Source organism: Tamandua tetradactyla, chromosome 16 (assembly GCF_023851605.1).
Source record: "Tamandua tetradactyla isolate mTamTet1 chromosome 16, mTamTet1.pri, whole genome shotgun sequence".
Classification (NCBI taxonomy): domain Eukaryota; kingdom Metazoa; phylum Chordata; class Mammalia; order Pilosa; family Myrmecophagidae; genus Tamandua; species Tamandua tetradactyla.
In genome coordinates this window covers 69,694,128-69,716,677 of record NC_135342.1, presented here as the reverse complement: position 1 = coordinate 69,716,677, position 22,550 = coordinate 69,694,128, and the positions used below count along the sequence as shown (strand labels likewise).

The following is a 22,550-nucleotide window of genomic DNA, read 5'->3' as shown; positions in this document are numbered from 1 at the left end:
TATCTAGCAATAAAATTAACCAAGGATGTAAAGGGCCTATACACAGAAAACTACAAAATATTCCTAAAAGAAATCAAAGAAGACCTAAATAAATGGAAGCACATTCTGTGTATATGGACTGGAAGACTAAATATTGTTAAGATGCCAATTCTACCCAAATTGATTTACAGGCACAATGTATTCCTAATCAAAATGCCAAATGGCCTACCTGCAGAAAAAGAAAAAGACAATTATCAAATTTATTTGGAAGGGTAAGAGGCTCCAAATAGCCAAAAACATCTTAAAAAAGAAAGAAGTTGGAGGACTTATACTTCCTGAATTTAAAGCATATTACAAAGCTACAGCAATCAAAACAGCATGGTAGTGGCATAAAGATAGCCAATGGAATCAAACTGAGAGTTCCAAAACAGACCCTCACATCTACGGTTAACTGATTTTGGTAAGGCTGCCAACTCCACTCAACTGGGACAGAAGAGTCTCTTCAATAAATGGTGCTGAAAGCACTACATATCCACATTAAAAAGAATGAAATAGGACCCTTATCTCATACCATATACAAAAATTAACTCAAAATGGGTCAAAGACCTAAATGTAAGAGCCAGGACCATAAAATTCAGAAGAGAATGTAGGGAAGCATCTTCAAGACCTTCTGGTAGACAACAGTTTCTTAGACTTTACATCAAATAATGAAAGAAAAAATAGATAAACGTGACCTCACAAAAATTAAAAACATTTGTGCCTAAAAAGACTTTATCATGAAAGTAAAAATGACAACATACACAAGAGGAGAAAGTATTTGGAAACCACATATCCAATAAGGGCTTAATATCCAGAATATATAAAGAAATCCTACAACTCAACAATAAAAAGACAAACAACCCAATTTAAAAATGGGCAAAAGACTTGACTAGATATTTTTTCCAAAAAGGAAATACAAATGGTTAAAAAGCACATGAAAAGATGTTCAACATCATTAGCTATTAGGGAACTGCAAATTGAAACCACAATGAGACATCATTTCACACCTACTGGAATGGCCACTACTAAAAATACAAAAAACTGAAAGTGTTGGAGAGGATGTAGAGAAACAGGTACACTAATTCACCATTGGTGGGAATGCAAAATGTTGCAACAGCTGTGGAAGACAGTTTGGTGGTTCCTCAGGATGCTAAGTACAGAAGTGTCATGTGATATAGCAATTCTGCTATTAGGTATATACCCAGGAGAACTGAAAGGAGAGATGCAAATACACATTTGCACACTGATGTTCACAGCCACATTATTCACAACTGCCCAAAGATGGAAGCAACCCAACGTGCATCAACTGATGAATGGGTAAACAAAACTTGGCATATATATACAACGGAATACTATTCAGCTTAAGAAAGAATGAAGTCCTGACGCATGTAATAACATGGATACACCTTGAGGACATTATGTTGACTAAAATAAGCCAGACACAAAAGGACTCATATTGGATGATCTCATTACACAAATATATGACGTAATTATTACTAGCAAACTCGTAGCGCACGAATCTAGAATATAGTTTCAGGAGACAGAATGAAGGTAGAGAATTGGGAGCCGATGCTTAATTTGTGCAGAATTTTTAACTAGGTTGATTGTGAACATCTGGAAATAGAGGTGATGGTAGCACATTATTGTGATTTAACAAACATCGCTGAATTATGTGTATAAATGTGGTTGACTTGTGTCTGGTGCTCCTTTTATCTACCTTATCAACAGAGGAGTAAAACATATGGAATAAAGATGAATAATAGGGGGAACAAATGTTAAAATAAATTTAGACTGAAATGCTGGTGACAGATGAGGGGGAGGGGTGGGGGTATGGTATGTATGAATTCTTTTCTGTTTTCTTTTTATTTCTTTTTCTGAATAGATGCAAATGTTCCAAGAAATGATCATGATGATGAATATGCAACTATGTGATGATACTGTGAATGACTGATTATATATGTAGAACGGAATGATCAAAAGTTAGGAATGTTTGCATTTGTTTGGTGTTTTTGGTATTTTTTAAAAAATAAAAAAAATTAAAAAAAGAATAAACTGACTACCATCTCTCCTAAAAAAAATGTGGTTGGAAGGAGAAATTTAGGTTTATGTACAACTAGAAGTAAAGCTAGAGGATAAAACATGGGACTGTATAAAACAATGAACCCTGTTGAGGAGGATGACTATGGTTAATGGTACAAATATGAAAACGTTCTTTCATGAACTAGAACGAATGTACATCACTATTACAAGCTTTTAATAACAGGGTGATACATGGGAAGATATACACCTAATGCAAACAACGTACAGGAATATTTTAATATTTAATATAATATTCATTAACAGGAATATTTTAATATTCTGTCATCAGTTGTAACTAAGGTCACACCAATGCTGTGTCAATAATGGGGAGTGGTATAATAGGGATGGAATTTTTCTTTTTGGAGTAATGAAAATGTTCTGAAATGGATTTTAGTGATGAGTGCACAACTCTGTGATTATACTGATAGCCAGTGATTGTACACTTTGGATGTACTGTACAGTGTGTGAGCATACTTCAATAAAACTGCTCAAAAAATAAACAAAAACCTCATTGGACAGATTTAATACTAAACTGGACAGGAAAGAAGATAGGATTTTTGTAGTTGAAGATAGGTCCACAGAAAATATCCAAATTGAAGTAGGAAGATGTGGAGTTTTGTAAAAAATTTAAATACATGGTTGTTTAAAATACTAAAAAAACAAAAAAGGGATTATTTAGTCCCAGAAAAAGAAGAAAGAAAATGGGACAAAAACAATGTTTCAAACGTGGTGCCAGCCACTACATTTGGTTGGGCTCCAGTTCTTACAAGATCACGAATAAATTCTTTACTTCTCTACCAAAAAAACCCAAAATAATAATAATAATAAATAAATACTTATAATAATACCTGAGAATTTTCCAAATTTGATAAAAGGCAACAACCCACAAATAAAAGAAAAATCAACAAAGCCAAGCAGAATAAATGTAAAGAAAATCATACCTAGATACATTGTACTCAAACTGCTGACTGCAGAATGCCAAAGACAAAGAGAAAACCTTCAAAGTAGTCAGAAGAAAAAGATGCATTATTTTCAGGAAATGATAACATGTAGAAGTAAGATTCAGAACAGTGATAAAAAGCCAGAGGGTAGCTCCTCCAAAGCAACTACTAGGTGAACTGAAACAGTGCAGAACAGCTCCCGGGGCCACGGCAGGGAATGGACACTCAGCGTACCCCAGTCTGGACTGGCTAGTCTGACTGCGAGACTCGGCTGCGGTGAGATCCCCGAGCGGCGCGCGATTTCCCAAGCAGCGGCAGCTGTGGCGGCCGGAGCTCCTCCCTCCCTCCTTCCCGGGCCGGCTGAGAGTCTCGGAAAGGTAAGTTTCCCAAGCTGAGGTGGCCGGCGCCCCTCTACTGCAGGCGACTTCCTGGTCTGGCTACGAGTCTCGGATCAGAGGGCTACCCAAGCCGCGGTGGCCCTGCCCTGCGGGAGGCTTCCTGATCCGGTGGGGAATTCCACAGGCCGCGGCGGCCCGTGACCGACGCCCCTCCACCGTGGGCGACTTCCTGGTCTGGTGGCGAATTCCCCAGGCCCGCTGCGGCCGGCGACCAGACACAGGGTCCCCTCAAGCCGCGGCAGCTGATGCCCCCACCACACGCGGCCCCCCGAACCAACGGAGAGAATTGGATCGGAAATCACCAGGCCGCGGAGATCGGTGACCGAGGGGATCCCTACCAAACACGTGAGACAAACGTGTGCCACGAGTGCCACCTACTGGGCAGGATAAGAAAAACAGAACCCAGAGATTTCACAGAAAAATCTTACAACCTTGTTGGGTCCGACACCCAGGAAAATCTGACTAAATGCCCAGACGCCAGCAGCAGAAGATAACGGTCCATGCTCATAAGACTGAGAATATGGCCCAGTCAAAGGAACAAACCAATAGTTCAAATGAGATATAAGAGCTGAGACAACTAATGCTGAATATACGAACAGAAATGGAAAACCTCTTCAAAAATGAAATCGATAAATTGAGGGAGGACATGAAGAAGACATGGGCTGAACATAAAGAAGAAATAGAAAAACTGAAAAAACAAATAACAGAACTTATGGAAGTGAAGGATAAAGTAGAAAAGATGGAAAAAACAATGGATACCTACAATGATAGATTTAAAGAGACAGAAGATAGAATTAGTGATTTGGAGGATGGAACATCTGAATTCCAAAAAGAAACAGAAACTATCCGGAAAAGAATGGAAAAATTCGAACAGGGTATCAGGGAACTCAAGGACAATACAAGCGCACAAATATACGTGTTGTGGGTGTCCCAGAAGGAGAAGAGAAGGGAAAAGGAGGAGAAAAACTAATGGAAGAAATTATCACTGAAAATTTCCCAACTCTTATGAAAGACCTAAAATTACAGATCCAAGAAGTGCAGCGCACCCCAAAGAGATTAGACCCAAATAGGCATTCTCCAAGACACTTACTAGTTAGAATGTCAGGGGTCAATGAGAAAGAGAGGATCTTGAAAGCAGCAAGAGAAAAACAATCCATCACATACAAGGGAAACCCAATAAGACTATGTGTAGATTTCTCAGCAGAAACCATGGAAGCTAGAAGACAGTGGGATGATATATTTAAATTACTAAAAGAGAAAAACTGCCAACCAAGACTCCTATATCCAGCAAAACTGTCCTTCAAAAATGAGGGAGAAATTAAAACATTCTCAGACAAAAAGTCACTGAGAGAATTTGTGACCAAGAGACCAGCTCTGCAAGAAATACTAAAGGGAGCACTAGAGTCAGAACCGAAAAGACAGAAGAGAGAGGTATGGAGTAAAGTGTAGAAAGAAGGAAAATCAGATATGATATACATAATACAAAAGGCAAAATGTTAGAGGAAAATATTATCCAAACAGTAATAACACTGAATGTCAATGGACTGAATTCCCCAATCAAAAGACACAGATTGGCAGAATGGATTAAAAAACAGGATCCTTCTATATGCTGTCTACAGGAAACACATCTTAGACCCAAAGATAAATATAGGTTGAAAGTGAAAGGTTGGGAAAAGATATTTCATGCAAACAACAACCAGAAAAGAGCAGGAGTGGCTATACTAATATCCAACAAATTAGACTTCAAATGTAAAACAGTTAAAAGAGACAAAGAAGGACACTATCTACTAATAAAAGGAACAATTAAACAAGAAGACATAACAGTCATAAATATTTACGCACCGAACCAGAATGCCCCAAAATACGTGAGGAATACACTGCAAACACTGAAAAGGGAAATAGACACATATACCATAATAGTTGGAGACTTCAATTCACCACTCTCATCAATGGATAGAACATCTAGACAGAGGATCAATAAAGAAATAGAGAATCTGAATATTACTATAAATGAGCTAGACTTAACAGACATTTATAGGACATTACATCCCACAACAGTAGGATACACCTTTTTCTCAAGTGCTCATGGATCATTCTCAAAGATAGACCATATGCTGGGTCACAAAGCAAGTCTTAACAAATTTAAAAAGATTGAAATCATACACAACACTTTCTCGGATCATAAAGGAATGAAGTTGGAAATCAATAATAGGCAGAGTGTCAGAAAATTCACAAATACGTGGAGGCTCAACAACACACTCCTAAACAACAAGTGGGTCAAAGAAGAAATTGCTAGAGAAATTAGCAAATACCTTGAGGCGAATGAAAATGAAAACACAACATATCAAAACTTATGGGACGCAGCAAAGGGAGTGCTAAGAGGGAGATTTATTGCCCTAAATACCTATATCAGAAAAGAAGAAAAGGCAAAAATGCAGGAATTAACTGTCCACTTGGAAGAACTGGAGAAAGAACAGCAAACTAATCCCAAAGCAAGCAAAAGGAAAGAAATAACAAAGATTAGAGCAGAAATAAATGAAACTGAAAACATGAAAACAATAGAGAAAATCAATAAGGCCAGAAGTTGGTTCTATGAGAAAATCAATAAGATTGATGGGCCCTTAGCAAGACAGACAAAAAGAAAAAGAGAGAGGATGCAAATAAATAAGATCAGAAATGGAAGAGGAGACATAACTACTGACCTCACAGAAATAAAGGAGGTAATAACAGCATACTATGAACAACTTTACACTAATAAATACAACAATTTAGAGGAAATGGACGGGTTCCTGGAAAGACATGAACAACCAACTTTGACTCAAGAAGAAATAGATGACCTCAACAAACCAATCACAAGTAAAGAAATTGAATTAGTCATTCAAAAGCTTCATAAAAAGAAAAGTCCACGACCAGACGGCTTCACATGTGAATTCTATCAAACATTCCAGAAAGAATTAGTACCAACTCTCCTCAAACTCTTCAAAAAAATCGAAGCGGAGGGAAAACTACCTAATTCATTCTATGAAGTCAACATCACCCTCATACCAAAACCAGGCAAAGATACTACAAAAAAAGAAAACTACAGGCCAATCTCTCTAATGAATATAGAGCAAAAATCCTCAATAAAATTCTAGCAAATCGTATCCAACAACACATTAAAAGAATTATACATCATGACCAAGTAGGATTCATCCCAGGTATGCAAGGATGGTTCAACATAAGAAAATCAATTAATGTAATACACCATATCAACAAATCAAAGCAGAAAAATCACATGATCATCTCAATTGATGCAGAGAAGGCATTTGACAAGATTCAACATCCTTTCCTGCTGAAAACACTTCAAAGGATAGGAATACAAGGGAACTTCCTTAAAATGATAGAGGGAATATATGAAAAACCCACAGCTAATATCATCCTCCTTGGGGAAAAATTGAAAACTTTCCCCCTAAGATCAGGAACAAGACAAGGATGTCCACTATCACCACTATTATTCAACATTGTGTTGGAGGTTCTAGCCAGAGCAATTAGACAAGAAAAAGAAATACAAGGCATCAAAATTGGAAAGAAAAAGTAAAACTATCACTGTTTGCAGACGATATGATACTATATTTCGAAAACCCGGAAAAATCCACAACAAAACTACTAGAGCTAATAAATGAGTACAGCAAAGTAGCAGGTTACAAGATCAACATTCAAAAATCTGTAGCATTTCTATACACTAGCAATGAACAAGCGGAGGGGGAAATCAAGAAACGAATCCCATTTACAATTGCAACTAAAAGAATAAAATACCTAGGAATAAATATAACTAAAGAGACAAAAAACCTATATAAAGAAAACTACAAAAAAACTGCTAAAAGAAATCACAGAAGACCTAAATAGATGGAAGGGCATACCATGTTCATGGATTGGAAGACTAAATATAGTTAAGATGTCAATCCTACCTAAATTGATTTACAGATTCAATGCAATACCAATCAAAATCCCAACAACTTATTTTTCAGAAACAGAAAAACCAATAAGCAAATTTATCTGGAAGGGCAGGGTGCCCGAATTGCAAAAAACATCTTGAGGAAAAAAAACGAAGCTGGAGGTCTTGCGCTGCCTGACTTTAAGGCATATTATGAAGCCACAGTGGTCAAAACAGCATGGTATTGGCATAAAGATAGATATATCGACCAATGGAATCGAACAGAGTGCTCAGATATAGACCCCCTCATCTATGGACATTTGATCTTTGATAAGGCAGTCAAGCCAGCTCACCTGGGACAGAACAGTCTCTTCAATAAATGGTGCCTAGAGAACTGGATATTCATAGGCAAAAGAATGAAAGAAGACCCATATCTCACACCCTACACAAAAGTTAACTCAAAATGGATCAAAGATCTAAACATTAGGTCTAAGACCATAAAACAGTTAGAGGAAAATGTAGGGAGATATCTTAAGAATCTTACAACTGGAGGCAGTTTTATGGACCTTAAACCTAAAGCAAGAGCACTGAAGAAGGAAATAAATAAATGGGAACTCCTCAAAATTAAACACTTTTGTGCATCAAAGAACTTCATCAAGAAAGTAGAAAGACAGCCTACACAATGGGAAACAATATTTGGAAATGACATATCAGATAAAGGTCTAGTATCCAGAATTTATAAAGAGATTGTTCAACTCAACAACAAAAAGACAGCCAACCCAATTACAAAATGGGAAAAAGACTTCAACAGATGCCTCTCAGAAGAGGAAATATAAATGGTCAAAAGGCACATGAAGAGATGCTCAATGTCCCTGGCCATTAGAGAAATGCAAATCAAAACCACAATGAGATATCATCTCACACCCACCAGAATGGCCATTATCAACAAAACAGAAAATGACAAGTGCTGGAGAGGATGCGGAGAAAGAGGCACACTTATCCACTGTTGGTGGGAATGTCAAATGGTGCAACCACTGTGGAAGGCAGTTTGGCGGTTCCTCAAAAAGCTGAATATAGAATTGCCATACGACCCAGCAAAACCATTGCTGGGAATATACTCAAAGGAATTAAGGGCAAAAACTCAAACGGACATTTGCACACCAATGTTTATAGCAGCGTTATTTACAATTGCAAAGAGATGGAAACAGCCAAAATGTCCATCAACAGACGAGTGGCTAAACAAACTGTGGTATATACATACGATGGAATATTATGCAGCTTTAAGACAGGATAAAATTATGAAGCATGTAGTAACATGGATGGACGTAGAGAACATTATGCTGAGTGAGTCTAGCCAAAAACTAAAAGACAAATACTGTATGGTCCCAATGATGTGAATCGACATTCGAGAATAAACTTGGAATATGTCATTGGTAACAGAGTTCAGCAGGAGTTAGAAACAGGGTAAGATAATGGGTAATTGGAGCTGATGGGATACAGACTGTGCAACAGGATTAGATACAAAAACTCAAAAATGGACAGCACAATAATACCTAATTGTAAAGTAATCATGTTAAAACACTGAATGAAGCTGCATCCGAGCTATAGGTTTTTGTTTTGTTTTGTTTTGTTTTGTTCTTACTATTATTACTTTTATTTTTTTTCTCTATATTAACATTCTATATCTTTTTCGGTTGTGTTGCTAGTTCTTCTAAACCGATGCAAATGTACTAAGAAACGATGATCATGCATCTATGTGATGATGTTAAGAATTACTGATTGCATATGTAGAATGGTATGACTTCTAAATGTTGGATTAATTTCCTTTTTTCCGTTAATTAATAAAAAAAAAAAAAAAAGCCAGAGGGTATGAACAGCAATGCAGTAATAAGCTCCTTTTATTATACCAAAATGGTATAATAATTAATGTGATCAGTAAAATTAATTCAATGTGATCAGTAAAATTATATGCTGTAATTCCTGAAGAATTGCTTTAAATAAAAAAAAGATACAAAGGAAATAAGGCACAGACAGGACAAATAAAAACAAATAATAAGATGACAGATTTAATCCCAACTGTATCTAAAATTAAATTACTCATAAAAAATAATAAATCAATTAAAAGACAGAGTGTTATCAGTCTGAATAAAAACCACGACCCAACCAGATGCCACTTAGAAGAAACACAAATATAAGAACACAGAGAGGGTGAAACAAAAGGAATGGAAAAAGACGTACCACAAAAAGATAAATCATAAAAAAGCTGGTATATTTATATCAGCTAAGGAAGATTACGAGAGATAAAGAGGGACATATAAAAATGGTAAAAAGGTCAATCTATCTGGAAGACAGAACAAACTTAAATACGAATTCACTCATTAACAAAGCTTTAAATCACATCAAACAAAAACTGATAGAACTAAAAGCAAGAATTGGGCAAATCTATAACCATATCCAGTTTTATTAGTATCAGAACAGAATGAGGACATTGTCAGAAATATAAAATCTTAAAAAAGTACCGGTCACTCACCCTTTCTCAAGAAGCTACTCAAGAATGGATTCCAACAAAATGGGAATAATCCAAAAAAGTACAAGGAAATGGAAGGGGAAACAGATTATCAGCATGAGAGTGAGCTGAAGGCAATCCCTAGGAGGAGTTTTGAAGGGAGATTGCAGGATGGCAGAGATTTTCTACTGTATGAAATTGTTTATAGTGTAGACTGGAACAGTGTGATTCAAAAGCAGGCATTTTAAGGGCTGTCATTTAACTGTCTTTTTAACCTGAGGGCAGCAGACTTTGCTGAGCCTGGCCCAGATTCTTATCTATCCTTGGTTTGGTTTGTCTTGAACATAGGTCCATGACATCTGCCCCTTCCCCCAAAACAGGCTTCCCTGGATCAGATGGGGACTCTCATTTCATTCCACAGAAGTGTTTTGCTTTCTTCTACTCATGAAAGTTGGGGCTGACCAGTGAGCTAAGAAGCAAAAACAAACAAGGCAGTCCACCCCCTCTAATTATATTCTGTCAGATATTCAGTACCTAATCCACGCTTAGGCCCTGCCAGATGGTGCATATATTGAGCCTTATGTTTCCCAGGACTTACTCATGATGTTGCTAATTAATGACTTTCCCAAATAAGACCTTCGCACACTCTCAGGAAAGCTGAAGCCAGACTATGACCCAAAGACCCTATTCAGCTCATCTTTCCGAGGAACTTTTGTCCAACAGTGGCAAAGTTTCTGTTTACAGCTAGATACGTGCTTGCTTGAAAAGTACTGTTGCATTGCTCCCCAGTAAGGCTGTATCACTTTATATTAATACTCGCAATGCATGGGTGGTTTCTTCTTTCTAACACTGGCTAGTATAATTTGAAAAAGCAATCTTTTTTTTTTTTTTTTTTTTTACCCTTTACCTAAGATCTGGTAAAGCGTACATGAGTGCTTGAAAGGACATCTTTTAGTTCTCACATGTTTGGAAGGAAAGGAACTTCTGTCAGTCAGAAAGAAAACCAAGTAAACAAGGCAATGTTAATTTCTGATTCAGTTTTCCAAAAGTAAATTTTACATTGATTAGGGATACATACATAAGTGGCAAAACTACTAAAAAAAGCAAGGCAATGAGCAATAAAAAAACCAAGATAGCGGCTACCTACCAGGAGAAATGAAGGAGAGAATGCATTTTATAAAGAATAAGTAATATTCTATTTCTTAGCCTGGCTGGGTACACAGGTACCCATCTTATTGTTACCATTTTTAGTGTGTAGTGTATACATGTTATACATATTGTTATAACACTCTTCTGTAAATGTCTTACAATACATAAGAAAATTAAGGGAAAAAAAACAAGGCAATGCTCTATGTTCTGACAGAGAAAGATTTTGATGATATATTACTGAAAGATAAACACACAAAGAACACTGTGGTTAATATGTAATCTTATAGTAACTTATATTTGTACTTGTGTACATATGTATACATAAACTCTTGAAAGTTACTCAAGAAAATAAGGACAATGTTTACCTGTGGGGGCTCAAGGAAAAATTTAAAAACACACCCATACATTTACTGAGTACTATGGCTTCATGCTAATCTGATTGGAAAAAATATACGTACATATTTATAGTTGACACTTATACTGAAGAACACTATATGAAAGGCCCACAGACAAACTGAAAACCCATTTAATCTGGGCTCTTTCAGGGATGCTGTCTAAAACACCATCTATATAAAGGCCTGTGCCATTTATTCAAACCTTATAGAGAACCAAGGAATTGGCATTCATAATCAATGCAAATCACATAATTTACAGTTTACCGTTATGCTACTAGTATTGACCAGTTATTCTAACTATTTTTTCCTTGAGTTATACTCATGTATGTTTTCCTATTCCACTTCCTGGACACTTATAAACTTCCTCAAACGTGCTGAAAAAGAGTGAGGAATAAACAGCTTACCTGGAATTTGTTCATTTTCTGTAGCTTTTGGGTAAAGGCAGAGAACTATGAAGGCAGAACTGGAATAGAGGATAAAGGAAGACATTGTTATTAAATATCCAACCTGCCTCACAGCTCCTATAATTATCTGTTTTGAAATTCCTACACACCACTCGGGGAAAATACCACCTTGTGAGCTGGTTCCCTTGCCTCTTCAGCAAAGGCAGAAAGGACCACGTGGTGGCAGCACCACCTACAGGCTTGAGACTGACGGGGTCATGAGAATCCTGACGAGGAACTTTTTAAGAAGGTGGTAAACAGGCCAGTAAGGCAAAACAAAAACACACACAAAACAAAACCAATAACACTAATTAACTTGAGGGGTACAAAAACAGAATGGAACTAGAAGAACTGGAGAGCAAAACTAAGACTTGAGGGAGGAGACTGTAATACTAAAACATTTTAAATTCCTTGAATATGAGATATTAAGTCATATGTGCATATTAATAATTATTAGGGGAATGAAAGTAGGATATGTTTCCAGAAGGGGAAAAAGAGGGAAGAGAAAGAAAAACTATGAAACTGAGGGAAAGGAGAAAAGGAAAAAAGAACAAACGAAAAAAGCAAGGCAAATAAACAGTAAAGCACTACATTAGATAGTAAAAAAGTATCCAAATATAAGAAATCATAAAAAATACAGTTTAAACTAACCAGATAGGCTTCTGGGAAGATGGCAGGATAGGACAGGCTGAGTTCACCCCTGCTCCATGGGACAACGAAAGAAGTATCAGAAAAACGAACAAACAGGACAGCAGTTTCAGGGTATGAGCAACCAGAGAGGGACTTCTACTACATATAGGAAGGATCTGGAAGAAAAAGTGTAGACATTTTGACAGAGAGGACGGGGTGAATTTACTCAGTCATGACTGCACTGTACAGGTAGGAGAGGGTGCTGAAGAAATTGCACACTCCCAGGCTCCTGCCTACCTCCACAGCTAGAGCTCCTGAAGGGAATGTGGAAGCCAGTAGATGTGGTTTACATATGCCCAGTGCACAGTGCCTACCCCCACCACTGAGACAGGCTGCTACTGGTGCCTGGTTTTGGCAGAGTCTAGGAGACCTTTGTCTCAGAAGGATGGGGGGGGACACAAAGCAGAGGCAATCTATGCAGAGGTGGTGAAGAGGGAGTGAGCCATGCTACACTGCCAGGCACTCTTGAGCGGGCTGTGGGAAGAGGTAGTTGAAATACTCAGTAACACAGCCTAAGATCATTCCACAACGGAGCCTGGGGATCACTAGACCCATCATGCCCACGACTGGATTCTCTGCTGAGGTAGAGACTGCCCACCCTCCAGCCACAGGATTGGTGGCTTTCAGCACGCATGAAGACCTGCGGATTTGACTGGATTTGTACCTGTTTGGGTCCTGGCCCAGCCAGCTCACTTAGTCAGGGTGAGGCAGGCCTGAGAGGAAGAGGTGGTCCAAGAGTGCAAACTGCTGGGAAGATGCAGGAAGTGCAGTCTGGCAAACTTTCTTTCTGCCTAGCTTTCAAAAGATCTTCAACTAGAGCTGCACCTCTTGCATGAGGTCCTAGCTTTGGTTTGGTGGGGAATTACTGACAAACCAAGTGCAAAAGGAAACCTTCAATGCAAACCCAAGCAACTACAATCTTAGATGAGCCAGGGAAATCAATATTCATAATAACCATAACAGGATAATCAACTGCCACAAAGTCAACAGAAAATCACAAAGCACAATAAGATGGAAGAAAATATTGCCCAGCGAAATAACTGAATTAAAACACCAGAGGAAATACAGAATTTGGAAAAATTAACCAAAGACATTCATACAAATCTCCTACATAAGCTGGCTAAAAACAAACAATATCAAGAAGATACTAGAAGAGCATAAAGAAATATTTGGAAGAATAAGTAGAAAAATACAAGATCTTATGGAAATGAAAGACTGTAAATCAAATTAAAAATATTCCTGCGACACACAACAGCAGATTTGAAGAGGCAGAAGAAAGAATAAGCGAACTAGAGGACAGGACCACTGATGGAAAAACTTGAATTGGATCTTATAGAAATGATGGACAATATGAAGCCCCCAAAATATAAGAATCTTTGGTGTCCCAGAAGGAGAAAACAGTAAAGGGCTAGGAAGAGTATTGGAGGAGATAATTGGGGAAAACTTTCCAACCCTTATAAAAGACATAAATATACAAATCGGAGAAACCCAACAAACTCCAAATAGAATAAATCCAAATAGATCCACTCCAAGACAGATATTAATCAGACTGTCAAATCCTGAAGAGAAGCTGAACGTTCTGAAAACAGCAAGAGAAAAGCAAGTCACTATATACAAGGGGAGCCATATAAGACTGAGTTTGTCCTCATATCTATGGACAATTGATCTTTGATAAGGCAGTCCAGCCAACCCAACTAGGAAAGAGCAGTCTCTTCACAAATGGTTTTGGAGAACTGGATATTCATTAACTCAAAATGGATCAAAGACCTAAACATTAGAGCTAAGACCATAAAACTTTCAGAAGAAAATGTAGAGAAATATCTTATAAATCTTTTGATAAGTGGTGGTTTCCTAGACCTTCGACCCAAAGCAAGAGCAATGAAAAAAATAGATAAATGGGAGCTCCTCAAGATTAAACACATTTGCATATTAAAGAACTCTCTCAGTAAATTAAAAAGGCAGCCTACACAATGAGAGACAATATTTGAAAACCATTTATCAGATAAGGGTTTAATATACAAAATATATAAAGAGATTCTACAACTCAAAACAAACAACCCAATTTAAAAAATGGGCAAAAGACACGAACAAACATTTTTCAGAAGAAGAAATACAAATGGCTAAAACGCATATGAAATAATGCTCAAATTCACTGGCTATTGGGGAAATGCAAATCAAAACCACAATGAGATATCTCAAACCCAGTAGAATGGCCACTGTTAAAACAACAAAAAACAAAACAAAACAAAAAACAAGAAAACAAATGCCAGAGAGGATGCAGAGACAGAGGAACACTCATCCACTGTTGGTGGGAACGTAAAATGATGCAACCGCACCAGAAGGCAGGCTGGGTATAGAACTGCCACATGATCCACCAATCCCATCACTAGGTATATATTCAGAGGAAATGAAGGCAAAGACAAAAACAGACATTTACACACCAATATTTATAGCAGCATTATTTACAACTGCCAAGAGATAGAAACAGCCTGAAAGTCCATCAACAGATGTGTGGCTAAACAAGCTGTGGTATATGCATACTATGGAATTATCACGCAGCTGAAAGACAGGATAAAGTCAAGACACATGTAACAATGTGGATGAACCTTGAGGACATTATATGCTGAATGAAATTACCCAAAAACAAAAGGACAAATACTGTATGGTCTCATTAATAGGAACTAAAATTAATAAGTGAACTTTGAGAGTTAAAGTTAACTATACAGGTTATGAGGAGATAGAAAGAGGGTAGAGATTTGGTATTTGGTGATGAAGTAGCACAGAATGTTCAACAGGACTGTTCTAAAAATTTCAGAAACAGATAGCACAATACTTTCTGATGGTAACACAATAATATAAGTATACTGAATGAAACTGAATGTGAGTATGGTTGAGGAAGGAGGGCTGGGGGCATGTATGACACCAGAAGGAAAGACAGAGGACAAAGACCGACAATATAACTTAGGAATTCCTAGTGTGGACAATGATGGTGATAAATGTACAAATAAAAGAATGTTTTTGCAAGAGGGGGAACAAACAAACGTTACCATTGCAAGGTGTCGAAAATGGGATGGTATACAGGAAAAAATACAATTAATGCAAGCTAGAATCTACAGGAACATTGTAATATAATTCCACTGAATGTAACAAAGGCATTATGCCAAAACTAATGTCAATAAGAGGAGGATATGGGGGAGGGGTATGGGATTCTTTTTGGAAGAAAAGGAAATGTTTGCTTATAGATTGTGGTGGCAAAGGCATGGCTATGTGATTATACCAGGAACCATCAATTTTTTACTTAGGTTGGATTGTATGATATGTGAATAAAACTGTTTAAAAATGAACAGAGGAAAAAGAAAAAGAAAAAAAATGAACAGAGAGAAACAAGTGTTAGTAAAGGCAAAAATGTGGAGAAAGGTACCTATTCACTGTTGGGAAGGAAGATGAGAGGTGCAGCCCCAGGGGAGGGCAGTACGGTGGTCTCACAGGAGGCTAGGGATAGGGTTGCCATATGATCCTGCAGCCCCACTTACTAGGTATATAGCTGAAGGAACTGAGAGTGGGGACACGAATGGACATTTACAGTGGCAGTGTTCATGATTTACAATAAAGGGAGGTGGCCTAAGGTACAACGACTGAGGAATGGAAAGGGGAACGAACTGTGGTGTATACATACAATGGACTACTGAGCAGCTGCAAGAAGGAATGAAGCTGTAAGGCGTGCCACAAGGTGAATGAATCTTGAGGACAGTACGTTAAATGAAATGTCAGAAACAAAAAGACAAATATTATCATGTCTCACTCATATGGACTAACTATAATATACAAACTTGGAGAACTGAAGTCGAGAGCATGGGTTATCAAGTTGGAGCCTACTGTAAAGGGTCCTAGACTGTAAGGTCCTACTAACAGTCACATCTATTCCAGAGTTGTAACTATTTTATTTCTAAATTCTGGCATATGGAGCTATTTGTGTATAACCTGGTCATTCCCTGAAACTTTGGATATTTATGTGAGACCTGAGACTCAGAGTTAGAGCTCTAAAGCTATGGAAGTCAGCATTACCCCATACAGCAATTGTTTAAAAAGATGAAAAAGTGATCAGACTTTGACTAGAGATATGAGAGAAGCTGATCTGGACAAGACTAAGGTACTTCAGAATACAGAGTAACGGATGGTATGGTCCATATTTTAAAACTTCCAACTTCTGTATAAGACCAAAGGAAGAGATCTTTATTTGGTGCAAAATTTATATTTTGGATAGTCCATTATCTAGTCAGTTTATCTGAACACCATAATTATACAGAATCTTGAATAGGGCACGAGATCTTATTAGTTTGTACAGGTTACTGTGATGCTCCGATATACCCCAGAGTAATTTGGACAGTGAAAAAAAAGGTATTTGCAAAGTCCCCTTGGGGAACTGGGGAGAAAGGAGGAAACATTAAACTTCCCCATCTGGGGAATTCCTGATATTCTTGGAAGCAGTAGGGACAACCAATTCAATAGGCTGAACCCTGGATCTTGGGGCGTGTCCCTATGAAACTTATTCCTGCAAAAGAGAAGTAAAGCCTCCTTATAATTATACGTAAGAGTCACCCCAGAGAACCTATTTTGCTGCTCAGATGTACCCTCTCTTCTAAGCCAACTTGGCAGGGGAACTCACTGCCTTCCCCCAGGCCCCATGGGCCATGACTTCCAGGGATATAAATCTCCCTGGCAGGACTCCTGGGATAAGCCGGGACCTGTCATCGTGGAATTTAGAAAGCCTTCTTGTAGAAAGAGTATTTAAGTTCAGGGTACAGGGGGAAAACTGCTATTGCATGCCATGGGCTACGTTTAACAGGAAAACATCAGCAGTACCACAGCAAAAGCAGGAGTAAATAATGGGGGTAGGGACAAGAGTTAAGGGGAGGTTTAGATTTCCCATTTGGTGAGGGTTTGTTTATTGGTTATCTGTCTCTTGGGAACAATGAAATTATCTAAAACTGAGAGTATTGATGGGCTGTGGACTCTGGGCATTATACATGACACCTAATGAGTTCAGGTGGCTGAAGGACACACTGACTGAGAAGTAGACTGGCAAATAATGGTATATACATATGACTGAATATTGTGATGCTACAAAAAGGAACAAAATCATGAGGCATGCAACAATGTGAATGAACCTGTGGGACATTTGGTGAGGCAAAATGAGCCAGAAATGAAAGAACAATGATGGTATGGGCTCCTTTAGAAAATATTTATAAGAAAACAGGGGCCTAGATTGTAAGCTCTTATAGCAGTCACATTTTGTCTGGAGTGGTAATTACTATTATGGATTTTGAGAGGGTATTCTGTATATGTATAGCCTGGTATTTAGAGATAAGAACAAAGCCTATCAGGTCGGGGACTGAGGTAATTCAGAACACGGGGGTAAGGAAGACACTGTCTATACTTTACGACCTTACCTACTCTTTGAGACCAAGGGAACAAAGTTTATTTTGTCTGAAACCTAAATTTTCAATAGCACATAATTTAACTCAACCTTTCTGGATAGCTCATTAAACAACTGAAACACAGGGAGCCCAGAATAAGAATAAGCTAGTGTATAGCTTAATGTAATGCCTGGATACATCCCAGAACATATTAAACAAATACTCAAAAAGTATTGGCAACTCAACAACAAAAAGACAGCCAACCCAATTACAAAATGGGAAAAAGACTTAAACAGACACCTACCAGAAGAAGAAATACGGATGGCCAAGAGGCACATGAAGAGATGCTCAATGTCCCTGGCCATTAGAGAAATGCAAATCAAAACCACAATGAGATATCATCTCACACCCACCAGAATGGCCATTATCAACAAAACAGAAAACGACAAGTGCTGGAGAGGATGCGGAGAAAGAGGCACACTTATTCACTGTTGGTGGGAATGTCAAAGGGTGCAACCACTGTGGAAGGCAGTTTGGCGGTTCCTCAAAAAGCTGAATATAGAATTGCCATACGACCCAGCAATACCATTGCTAGGTATCTACTCAAAGGACTTAAGGGCAAAGACACAAACGGACATTTGCACACCAATGTTTATAGCAGCGTTATTTACAATTGCAAAGAGATGGAAACAGCCAAAATCTCCATCAACAGCAGAGTGGCTAAACAAACTGTGGTATATACATACGATGGAATATTATGCAGCTTTAAGACAAGATAAACTTGTGAACCATGTAATAACATGGATGGACCTAGAGAATATTATGCTGAGTGAATCCAGCCAAAAACTAAAGGACAAATACTGTATGGTCCCACTGTTGTGAACGGACATTCGAGAATAAACTTGAAATATGTCATTGGTAACAGAGTTCAGCAGGAGTTAGAAACAGGGTAAGACAATGGGTAATTGAAGCTGAAGGGATACAGATTGTGCAACAGGACTAGATACAAAAACTCAAAAATGGACAGCACAATAATACCTAATTGTAAAGTAATCATGTTAAAATACTGAATGAAGCTGCATCTGAGCTATAGGGTTTTTTTTTGTTTTTGTTTGCTTGTTGGTTTGTTTGTTGTTGTTGTTTTTTACTATTACTACTACTTTTATTTCTTTTCTTTATATTAACATTTTATATCTTTTTCTGTTGTGTTGCTAGTTCCTCTAAACTGATGCAAATGTACTAAGAAACAATGATCATGCATCTATGTGATGATGTTAAGAATTACTGAGTACATATGTAGAATGGTATGATTTCTAAATGTTGTGTTAATTTCTTTTTTTTCTTTCCGTTAATAAAAAAGTATTGGCAAGATCCCTTGACGGATGGGAGAATAAAACATGAAACTATTAAATTTTACCATCAGGGAATCCCCCTGATATTGGTCAAACATTAGGGACACCTAAATCAATAGGCCATGCCCTTGGTCTTTTTTTTTTTTTAATTTATTTATTTTTATTTTTATTATTATTTTTTATTTATTAATTCAAAAAAATTTAACAACAAACGAACAAAAACACCGACATATGATCATTCCATTCTACATATATAATCAGTAATCCACAATATCATCACATAGTTGCATATTCATTATCAAGATCATTTCTTAGAACATTTGCATCAATTCAGAGAAAGAAATAAAAAGACATCAGAAAAACAAATAAAATGAAGACAGAAAAAAAAGATTATATATACCATACCCCTTACCCCTCCCTTTCACTGATCACTAGCATTTCAAACTAAATTTATTTTAACATTTCTTCCCCCTATTATTTATTTTTATTCCATATGTTCTACTTGTCAGTTGACAAGGTAGATAAAAGGAGCATCAGACACAAGGTTTTCACAATCATGCAGTCACATTGTGAAAGCTATATCATTGTTCAATCATCATCAAGAAACATGGCTACTGCAACACAGCTCTACATTTTCAGGCAGTTCCCTCCAGTCTCTCCATTACATCTTGAATAACAAGGTGATATCTACTTAATGCGTAAGAATAACCTCCAAGATAACCTCTCGACTCTGGAATCTCTCAGCCACTGACACCTTGTCTCATTTCACTCTTCTCCCTTTTGGTCAAGAAGGTTTTCTCAATCCCTTGATGCTGAGTCTCAGCTCATTCTAGGATTTCTGTCCCACGTTGCCGGAAAGGTCCACACCCCTGGGAGTCATGTTCCACATACACAGGGGGAGGGTGGTGAGTTTGCTTGTTGTTTTGGCTGGAGAGAGAGGCCACATCTGAGCAACAAAAGAGGCTCTCTTGGGGGTGACTCTTAGCAAGCCCTTGATCTTGAGGCTTGCTCTTGTGAAGCTTATGTATGTGGTGGAAAAGCTTAGCCTTCCTATAGGTATGCCTAAGAGTTACTTCTGCAGGACCTCTTTTGTTGCTCACATGTGGCCTCACTCTCTCTAAGCCAAACTCTGTAAGTGAAATCACGGCCCTCTGCCCACGTGGTACATGACACCCAAGGATGAGTCTGGCCCTGGCATTTGGGGATCAACAATGCCATCCTAACCAAAAGGGGATAAAGAAGTGTAACAAATAAGATATCAGTGGCTAAGAGAGTTCAAATAGAGTCAAGCGGTTACTCTGGAGGTCACTGTTACGCAAACTTCAGTTAGACATCGGTACCTATCATAATCTGTCAAACCCCAACCAAAACCATTACAGCCAACCCTAAAGAACACCTATATATATATATATATATAAAAGATTCTACAAAGGTTCCATGCACTAGCATAAAGTTCCAGAAACCTACAAACTCCAGATGCGTCCCTGAACCAGATAAGCCCTGAAATGCAGAGAGCCCTATCTCTCCAGAACATCAACTAGTTCCATTTCCCTACCTCATATTACTGACAGCCCCTTCCAAGATGAAAAAATAGCCCAAATACCCCTAAAGAGTGGGACAGAAAGATCAAAGGTGATGGTAGAGTTATATAAAGAAGGTAGAGTTTAACAAACGAGTATGATTGCTGAATCATTATACTGATATTTCTTTTAGTCTCAAGTACCTCAGAGAAACTAGAAATAAAAACCTAAAACTGTAGAATTGTAACCCATACCACTCTGAAATCTGTTCTACAACTAACTGTTGCACCGTGCTTTGAAATTTATTGCTTTTTTGTATAGATGTTATTTTTCAGAAAAGAAAAAAGTTGATTGTGATGATAACATATTTATTCCTTCTAGCCTCCAATGCTTTGGAGTAGCTAGAATGAAAAATCTGAGATGATGGTATGGTAGCCCATGACAAACTCTGGGATCTGTCCTGTAACTTGGTTGTAGAGTGCTTTGAAAACGATTGCTTTTCTCTTTCTTTGCTTTGTACATATGTTATAGTACACGATTTAAAAAGTTAAAAAAAAATGGAGGAAGAGATAGAAATGAGACAAAATAAAGTTTCAGTGGCTGAGAGATTTCAAACAAAGTTGAGAGGTTATCCTGGAGGTTATTCTTATGCATTATGTAGATAGCCCTTTTCAGTTTATGGTGTATTGGAGTGGCTAGAGGGAAGAACCTAAAATTGCTGACCCGTTTCCAGTAACTTTGATTTTGAAAATGAATGTGTAACTATATAGCTTTTACAATGTGACTGGGTGATTGTGAATACCTTGTGTCTGATGCTCCTTTTATCCAGGGTGTGAACAGATGAGTAAAGAGATAGGGACAAAGTGGATGGATAATGGGAGGGGCAATAGAGGATAACAAGTTGGGTAGATTGCAATGCTGGTGGTTGATGGTGGGGGAGAATGGATGTATAAGTTTCTTCTATTTTCTTTTTGTTTATTTTCTGGAGTGATGCAAATGTTCTGGGAATGATCACGGTGATGAATATGCAGCTATGTAATGATAATGTGAGCCAATGATTTGTGTACTCTGGATGTGTGTGAAGATATCTCAATAAAAATATTTTCAAAAAAAGACTAAGTTTGGACTATTCAACAGGCACCACGGAGCAAGAAGGCAGTGGTATGATATATTTAAGATTCTGAAAGGAAAAATTTCCAGCCAAGAATTCTTTATCCAGCAAAGTTGTCCTCGAAAAGTGACAGAGAGATTAAAATTTTCACAAACGCTGACAGAATCTGTAATGAGAGACATGCATGCCCTGAAAGAAATACTAAACAGAGTTCTATTGGCTGAAAAAAAAAAAGACAGGAGAGAGAGGTCTGGAGGAGGGCACAGAATTAGAATATTAGTAAGGGTAATGTTAAGGATACAAAGAGAGAAAGGGAAAAGAACAAATATATGAAAAATAAAAACCAAAGGGCAAAATGGTAGATTCAAGAACTACCTTACAGTAAAAACTTGGAATGTTGACAGACCGAATTCAATGATTAAAAGATATAGATTGGCAGAATGGATTTAAAAATATGATTCATCTATATGTTGTTTACAAGAAACTCATCTTAGACCCAATGATACAAACATATCGAAGTGAAAGGATGAAAAAAGAAATCACCTAAGCTGACATCAAAAGAAAGCAGGGGTAGCTATACTAATATCAGAAAAAACAGATGATTTTTAAATTTATTTT

The 22,550-nt window shown here is 37.6% G+C and overlaps 1 protein-coding gene across 5 annotated transcripts in view; it reads right to left on the bottom strand.

The window, feature by feature from the left end:
• The window catches only part of LOC143659758 (uncharacterized), a 79,360-nt gene that overhangs the window by 17,619 nt on the left and 39,191 nt on the right, over positions 1 to 22,550 (bottom strand). For 4 of the 5 annotated variants that reach the window (XM_077133051.1, XM_077133054.1, XM_077133052.1 and 1 more), the window contains one exon: positions 11,804 to 11,862. The exons of the other annotated variant lie outside the window; for it this stretch is intronic. In XM_077133051.1, coding sequence (XP_076989166.1) covers positions 11,804 to 11,818 — 15 coding nt within the window. In that variant the 5' untranslated portion in view covers positions 11,819 to 11,862. The remainder of the gene's footprint in view (positions 1 to 11,803; positions 11,863 to 22,550) is intronic. 5 annotated transcript variants of the gene reach the window in all.